Here is an 8,957-nt window from a genome sequence, read left to right as displayed (position 1 = left end):
TCCGGAAGGGCTTGTCCAATGCCGAGGGTTCCAGTGGCATGACGACGAATAAGCAACGTATCCTGCCTATTGCCAACCCCCTGCCCCCCCCCCTACCACCACCAACACCACCACCACCACCTGCCCTCTTTCTTATGTTTTATTTGGTAAGCTCTATATGGGATCTGGCCTGCCCTAAAACCTTGCTTGTTGACAAGTGTCAAAAGAGTTGTAGCATTTTTTTTATACTGACTTGCACACAGTGGGTGGGGGGGGGGGGGGGTGTGATAAACTTGAACCCCTCCGAGAACAGCCCTCATTCTTTTTTTTTTTTTGTATTCCCTCCCTCTGAAAGCGCTCTGTCATTTTTTTGCCTGAGGAGTACAAGCCCCACGTGACTGGGTGGGAGGAGCCTAGGCGGCTTCGTGGTGAAGGAAGTGGTAATGCTCGAGAGGAGTGTCGTCACGTGACGCCCCGGCGCTGTCAGCCTCGCGGCGCCCCCCGGAGTGGCCGTTACATCCTGCGACCATTTCCTCCGTTCGCACCGCACCTTCCTCCACGTGGACGTTTCTCTGTTGGTTTGGTCCCGTCGGGGCGACAGTAGCTCCGGAGGTTGGAGCGGGTTGGTTGGTAACCGGAAGGTTGCTAGTTCGATCCCCGGCTCCTCCGAGAGGTGTCCCTGAGCGAGACGCCCTCACCCTGACTTCTCCTGACGAGCTGGCTGTCTGCCCTGCGTGGTTGATTCGCCGTCGGTCTGTGAATGTGTGAATGAATGGTCGTTTTGGATAAAAGCGTCAGCAAAATCCCCTAAATGTAAAATGTACGTTAACTAACTTTTTCAAAAGCCAAAGTCCTCACCCTGAATGCTTGGATGTATTCCTTACTAAGATTATAAACTGAAATCTGTGTATATTCTTGTAACATACATTTATATATTATTGTGCATAATGACAACCTTTCAAATAAGAAAAAAAAAAAAAATAGCCTTGTTTTAATATAATTGACTGAAGACGCCGTCTCTCGAGAGAAGGCCGCTATGTCGGAGGCCGGACAAAAAAGGAATAGTTTGTAACGCTTGCCTGGACTTTCTCACGTTGTTCAATAATTGTGATCGGTCAGGTCTAACATCATCTTAGCTGTGGCAACATTCTTACCGGGCGATGTCCAAAATTTGGCCTTAACCTCTCTTGACTCACTGCCTCGTCGCTCTCCGATCTTAACCTCCTCAGAAACCGTGTTTTTCGTCTTTTTATTCCTCCTTTTTCCGTTCCGTCGACTCCCTTGACACCACAACTGTTGAATCGTTTGATTATCGAGGCAGGCGCTGCCTCAGATGTTTGTGCCTTCGAGTTTTCCATAATGTCCATATAACGCGGCCCAGATCATACGGTTTGACCTAAACTAGCGCACTCGCATCCACCCCCCCCCCCCTCCCCCTCCCCCACAGGGCCCCCGTTTAGGGGCCACACAGGCCTATACCTAGCGCACTGCTTCGGGGCCGCTTGGGAGGCGGGGGCGCGCTGCAGGGCGTGGGAGGGTTTAGGACGGGGCTTTCTGTCGATCGACCTCAGGGCGTAAGTCCACTAGTGTTTTTTTGCCTAGTGTCAAAAAATATTGTTTTCTGGGTTTCGCCTCTGGTGATATATCATATTAGAAAACGATCTGTTTTTATTTTATACAATATACTGTATTGTGTAACCTATTATATTTATGTATTTGTACAACGTCAACAGTATTGAAATCCTGAATGTTGGTACGAAAAAAAGAGTAAACTGTTCTTTCATTTGATAAGCTACACAAATCAGATGGGGGGCCGGGGGGGAGGGAGGGGGGGGTGAAAGAAAATTCTATTTTTTTGTCGTTTACAAGTATGGTGGATAATGTTACTTGCCCTTGTATTTTCACAACTGATTTGTATACAATAACGATTGTTGGAATCCAGGACAATGGGGAGAAAGGTAATGAGTGTTTCCTGAGGGAGTGCATAACACCAAACGCCCTACACAGAACCAGAACGCAACTCTCTCTCGCCACCCGCAGACCCATGCCAAGGACTAAGTGGAAACAGCCATCAAACGGAGAGGAAAACTGGACTCGGCGCTGCCATCTTGGTTCACTAAATCCAGTCCTGTGTCTTAAGAATTAACAAAAACACACACACACACACAGGGTTAGGGCTGAAACAAAACAAAGAAAAAGAAACGCAAGAGCCTTGAATGTGTTTCTAGTGTCAATCAGGACATGCGGACAACGGTCAGACGTGGACCACCTCGACACACGAACACAAACACACACACAATGCCAAAGGCCGAGCCTCACCCTTGAGCACTCTTTCTGAGCCCCTTCACATGCTTCCTGGACAGCTTACAAGCACGGACCTACGAGACGCGGTGGGGATGCGCGGTGCAGCAGAAAGGCGCCCGGTCAGATGTACAGCAGAGAACGGACCGGCGGTGGGCCAGAGGCGGTCCCGTCTCCGCTCGATACCTTTTGGAGACGTTTTACAAAACAGAAACAGAAACATGCTCTGTGCGTTTGCTGATGGGTGTTCTGTTTTAATGAGTCTGTGTTTTTCAGTTCTTGTGATTGAATAATGGCCTTTTAAATGCTGTTGACTTGGCTGTCCCATTAAAGCAATGGTATTACCATCTTGAATGAATGTAGGCTGTGTCGCTCCCTGCTTTAGTTACCGTCCCGTGTCAGTTTACCATGCTAACTGTGTGTTGGCAAAGGAAAAACCAATGTGTACTCGTTCTCAATTTAGCATGCATACCTTGGGGAACTACCGCACATTCTAAGGGTCTGGTGGTGGTACTTGGTGACTGGATTTTGACGTTACACTGGGTTTTAAGGAACCACATGAATGGAATGATTTATTAAAGTTTTGAAGGCAAACCATTGCTTTACACAGCAGGAAAGGGGTAACAACATGTGCTGCCAATCTAAACAAATACATCACGTCAGCCGCATCCAACAGTGTTTTCTGGGAAGTGAAATGTGTTGATAACTAACTGAACTTTCTCTAACTGGCAGGTGGTTCTTGGGGGCTGGATGAGGATTGGTTGTAAATGATTGCAACAGATTTTCCTCATGCAGATTCAAAACAACACTGAAAGTTTCCACTTGGGCAAAATTTGTTCCAAGTGGAACACTTTTGCTTTCTTGAAATTGTTTAAGAATTTTGGCTTGTACATCATAATACCAGCTCATGCAATGTTCCAAAGTAAAACAAAAAGCTATTATCCACCAAGCAGAAGGTAACCTAAGATTGCACAGGCGATGTAGGTATGCTGGCAGACTCTGTGTGTGTGTGGCATTATGAAATCGGGCCCTCAAGTCCCTTGGACTGGCCTCTGGTAGACGACAGGCAGGAAGCAAACAACTGAGTAATCGTTGGTTACGATTTATTGGGAATCAATATACAAATTTACACTTGATAGGGAAAAAAAGTACATTAGGCTACTAAATATTGATTTATTTATTTATAGATTGAATATTAACATTTTCACTTGAGTACTAAGAAATACCCCCACTAGACCCATACACGGTTAATGACAACCACCATTCGATTCCTTGTCGTTAAATCAGGAGGGCTGTACTGCGATCGTAATCCGATCCAGTAAACGAATGGAAACACATAATGTTGCAGAACACATGGCAGTCATCGCTCAAACTGCTGACGAGTCGTTCCACATGTTCCCCTTCTTGCAGCTTGTTCTCCTCTCATTCATTCCTCTTGTGTGTGAGCCCTATCCTCCCTGTGGCCACGCGACCAGTGGCCGTGGACCAGGAAGAAACCTAACACTGCACCAAGCTGTCAGACACGTTGGACCTATAGTACCACAGTACCATGGTTCTCAGCTGCCCCCCAACCCCCCCCCCCCCGAGAACCACAGTACCATGGTTCTCAGCTGCCCACCCCCCCTCCTCCTCCTCCTCACACATGGGCTGGGGGGCAGAGCGGTGGGTCACAGGATCACCTGCGCAGGTGCTTCTTGATGAAGCTGTGGGCGTAGGTCTTGGGTGTGTGGGAGCAGGAGGCGCAGCAGGCTCCTCTGTAGTAGGGGTAGACGCACAGCCGGGCCTGCACCACCACCGCACAGTTATGGTACTGGTCCCGGCAGGAGGAGTCTGGGGGACGGGGGGGGGAGGGTCAGGTCAACAGGTGCACGTGGTATTGCTTATACACGGCTGTTCTGTCAAAAAGAAGGGAGAAGGAAGTACCGACTAGCAATAATATGCCCCTTGGAAGCCTGTGACGGTAGCCGTGGCCTACTGGATAGGGTTTCGGCCTTGAACCAGAAGGGTTGCAGGTTCGATCCCCGACCCAGTAGGAAAAAATGTGGGCGGGGGAAGTGGTTGAGCACTGCTCTCCCATGCCCACATCCACGGCTGAAGTGCCCTTGAGCAAGGCACCTAACCCCCTCACTGCTCCCCCGAGCGCCACTGTAGCGGCGCACTGCTCCGGGTTAGTGTGTGCTTCACCTCACTGTATGTTTCACTAATTCACCGATGGGATAAATGCAGAGACCAAATTCCTTGTATGTGTAAGCATACTTACATAAAAAAAAATACAAAAAGCTGATTTACATTTTTACATTTTACATGGTTTGACACTTTTGAATGTGCTGTTGGTATTGCAAATCAATCCAAACACCAATTCCTCCACACCCCTGACACCTACAACAGTGGTGGTGAAAGAATAGCTACAAACTGACTGTGATAGGCATAGGAAACACCCCGCAATCGTTGGTCTTTTAATGTGTTTCTAGTGAGGCCTCACAAACCCCCCTCCACACTCCACAATCCCACCGGCCCCGGGACGGGTGGCGAGGAAGCAGGGCGGACGGGGTGTGAGTGAAACGCCGCCCCAGCCCTACCACCACACCCTGACGTCTCACCGGTCTCCGTGACGCATCGCTGGCCGTTGCACTCCTCTCGACTCTCGGGGGCGGTGGCCGGGTCACAGTGGTCGCCGGGGGCGACGCGGTCGGCCAGACAACGCGTCTCGCGCACGCGGTAGCCTCCGCCGCAGGACGCTGAGCACTGAGGGGTCAGAGGAATGGCGGAGGGAGGGTTCGGATGATCACCGGCTTAAGGAAACAGATCCCCGGCCGTGGTGGCGTTCGGCTCTGTTTGTTTTCGTGTCTGTCTGACATTCTGTTTCTCTTAACGCCAACACATGCATATCAGATTTCTGGCCATGCTGCCGCAACGTGTCACGCCAACGGCTCGAGTGCAAGAAATGTATTGAGCCGTGAAAGGCTTGTAATGCGCTCGTGGCGTGACGGCATGTGTAGTGTGGTATCCTGATGTCCTAGGACATGTGTTTAGAGGTCCATGGCTGTACTGGGCGGAGGGGGGGGGGGGGGGGGGAGGAGGAGGAATGAACGATGAACGGATAGTAATGACGTGTTTGTAGCGCTTACCGCGCTCCAGTCTGTGGTGTACCACTGCCCACCGCACGGCTCCAGGAGGCAGCGCTGCGAGGTGATTGGCTGAGGCAGGTGGGAGCACTTCAACTTAGCCGCCACCTCCATGCTGCCGTTGCTGTTGAGCAGACAGGCCACGCCGCGCGTCTGAGTGCCGTTCCCGCACTCTGCTGAACACTTAAGACGCACACACGCACACACGCACACGCGCACACACACACACACACACACGCACACGCACACGCACACGCAAACACACACACAGACACGTAGAAAAACAGACGTCAACAAACACAAGGTGCATTTGAAGTTCGACCTGTTCATTAATGTTCACAATAACGTGAGCATGCAGGCAGGAGCTTTTGTGTCTCCGTGTTTCCAGTGGCTACCTGTCCCCAGGGGCCCATGAACCACTCGGGACGTTCCTCACACGGCCCCAGGTTACACGACGTCACCTCCGGGGGGCGGGGTCCTTCGCAGCTGTCCAATGGGAGGTTGGTGACATGGTCCATGAGGCAGCGCGCTGTCCTGGTCTGACTGCCCTCGCCGCACTCTGCAGAACACTGAGATGGGGAAAGCCCACACGCGCCGGCGCATTCACGCACGCACGCACGCACACACGCACGCACACACGCACGCATGCACGCACGCACGCACACACACACACACACACACACACACACACACACACACTTATAATAATACATTTTCTCACTTTTGTCAAATACATGCACATGCCTACTATTTACTTTGGGAGCTGTGGGCCTTCTTGGGTGATCATTGGCGGGGGTTATTTATCCTTGGGGGGGAAGGGGGGGGGGCTCTTTTGGAAAAAAGGAATAAAGATCATCACAAAAGTATTTTGTTGACGCAAGGCAGCCACACAGAATGAACAGTTAAAAGGCCTTCCAAACGTCTTGGACATGGTGTCATAATGTAAAAAGCCAAATTTCTGGAGTTCCTCACATGAACAAATCCCCCTCTCAGAGTCTCTGCATGCCACCATTTTAACGTCTCCGTATGCACGCCAGGCTGACCTTGTTTGTCGTTCTCTTCTCTGCATCTATCCTGGTTTGATTTCCCCGCTTCCACACAAATCTCCCGGTCAATAGAGTTGGTAACAGAATAATATCCTATAATACATACTTTACTATATATATTATACTACATGACAATATACTACATTATACCAACTATACTAAACAGAACTTTACTATGCTACATTATACCATACTATACTAACTATACTTAACTTCACTATACTACATTATACCATACTATACTAACTATACTTAACTTCACTATACTACATTATAACATACTATACTAACTACACTAAACAGAACGATGCTATACTACATTATACCATACTATACTAACTATACTTAACTTCACTAAACTACATTGATTGATTGATTGATTGACTTTATTAATCCCCAAGAGGAAATTAATTTGCCACCAGCCACCACACACACACAACAACATACATCAACAGGACAGTACTGAGATGAAGACAGGGCACAGTACAACACACACTACAACAGCAAATAAAATAGGTTTGCACCATACAAAGGCACTGGAAGAACACAACAATCACAGCAAAATCACCAGCATGAATTACAACCACCAACATCATAAGTCATAAAAAATAAACAAGGGCATAAGTCACAACAACAGCTTAAGTCACAACATGTCAACAGCTCTTATTAAAAACCCTGATTGCTGTGGGAACAAAGGACCTCCTAAATCGGAGTGGAGATGACATACTATACTAACTACACTAAACTACACTATACTACACTACATTATACCATACAATACTACACAAACTATACTTAACTTACACTATACTACGCTACACTTCATTACAGTACAGCACAGCACACTATTCTCACAACCCTATCCTACACAACACCACACTACGCTCCACCACACTACACCGATGCCCTCCATAGCGTATAAAGGCAGTTGCCGCGCGCGCGCACGCGAGCGTGTGTGTGTGTGTGTGTGTGTGTGTGTGTGCGCGGCCCCTCACCCTGCGGCTCCAGCGGGAGGTGAACCAGCTCCGGGCGCAGAGCCCCATGTCGCAGTTCTCCAGCGTGGCGGGCCTCATGGCCCCGTTGCACTCGCCGTCCTCCTCCACGTCCCCCTGGTCCCCCACACACACCACCTCCCTGCTGCGCTGGCCCACCCCACAGGGCACCGAGCACTGGGGGGGGGGGGGGGGGGGGCACAGAGGGGCAGCTTATCGACGGTCAGTCTGTCGCGTTGGCAATAGGGTCGGATTTTGAGTTCGCCCTTTTTTTTGGGGTGGGTGGGTTGCCTGTGTGTGTGTGTGTGTGTGTGTGTGTGTGTGTGTGTGTGTAAGTGTTGTCTCCACTTGTGCGTGAAAATGTGTGCGTGCGTGTGCACATGTTATCTGTTTACGTACTTTGTATGTAGATGAGTGTGTCTCGCTGACCTCGTCTGCGTGTGTGTGTGTGTGTGCGTGTGTGTCTGTGTCTATGTGTGTGGCTGTCTCACTGAGCTCCACTCAGAGCGTATCTGTGTGTGTGTGTGTGTGTGTGTGTGTGTCTCACTGAGCTCCACTCAGAGCGTATCTGTGTGTGTGTGTGTATGTGTGTGTGTGTGTGTGTGTGTGTGTGTGTGTGTGTGTCTCACTGAGCTCCACTCAGAGCGTATCTGTGTGTGTGTGTGTATGTGTGTGTGTGTGTGTGTGTGTGTGTGTGTGTGTGTGTGTGTCTCACTGAGCTCCACTCAGAGCGTATCTGCCACTGGCTGCAGATCTTGAGCTGGCAGGAGGCCTTCGTCACGGGGCTGTCTGACGCGGCGCAGAGCTCCGCCCCCAGCGTGGCCAGCGTCTCCGTCCCGTTAGAGTGGGTGTGGGTCACCTGGCGGCAGATGACCTGCCGCTGCTGGGTCCCGGGACCGCACCGCCGGCTACACTCGGACCACTCCCCCAGGTCCCAGCTGTCAACCAATCACAAGCCAGGAGTAAATGCAGGCCTGTGGCCAAACCATCCTAACACTAGGGGGGTTTGTTCCTCGCTGTACCGGTTCCTATATAAGGCTGAACGAAGCAATCACAAAATACTTTGCAGTATCGTCAAAGTACCCACTGATTGGCCGCGATTGTGTGGGAATGTGTTGTCACCTGCTCAATAAATGATGACCACTCACTCAACCACCCCCCCCCCCCGATTCAATTAACATTTATTTAGCTGACCTACAATAAGTGCATTCAACAACGAAGAAACAACAGAAAATCTGTCGGGTAACGATTGGGGTTTGCTGCTACATTCTTCGTGTTCCTAAACGATTGGGTTCAGTTTGCCTTCAATCAATTTCAATCAATGTTGCAAAACGTGTTCGCTTGACGTCGTATTTGCAAATACGTGTCCCTTTCAATGACGCATCTCCGTGGACTCCAACGTCCGCTCTAAACACAGACATTTCACCGTGAGGAACACAGAGGGAAAAAAATCCCATGCGTTAGTCCCACTCCTCCAGTGGATGTGACAGCGCTGCGGATAAACACAGACGCTC

At 50.0% G+C, this 8,957-nt stretch overlaps 1 protein-coding gene across 1 annotated transcript in view; it reads right to left on the bottom strand.

Annotated features, from left to right (window-relative positions):
- Positions 1-3,955: 3,955 nt before the first annotated feature.
- The window catches only part of adamtsl7 (ADAMTS-like 7), a gene marked incomplete at both ends in the record, with an annotated part of 8,690 nt that continues 3,688 nt past the window's right edge, over positions 3,956-8,957 (bottom strand). Inside the window, 6 exons of the mRNA XM_084465384.1 lie at positions 3,956-4,110; positions 4,881-5,025; positions 5,409-5,588; positions 5,801-5,974; positions 7,447-7,620; positions 8,159-8,381. Coding sequence (XP_084321510.1) covers positions 3,956-4,110; positions 4,881-5,025; positions 5,409-5,588; positions 5,801-5,974; positions 7,447-7,620; positions 8,159-8,381 — 1,051 coding nt within the window. The remainder of the gene's footprint in view (positions 4,111-4,880; positions 5,026-5,408; positions 5,589-5,800; positions 5,975-7,446; positions 7,621-8,158; positions 8,382-8,957) is intronic.

This window comes from Micromesistius poutassou (assembly GCF_964030765.1).
Source record: "Micromesistius poutassou genome assembly, chromosome: 3".
Taxonomy (NCBI): domain Eukaryota; kingdom Metazoa; phylum Chordata; class Actinopteri; order Gadiformes; family Gadidae; genus Micromesistius; species Micromesistius poutassou.
This window is presented reverse-complemented; position numbering and strand designations above follow the sequence as displayed.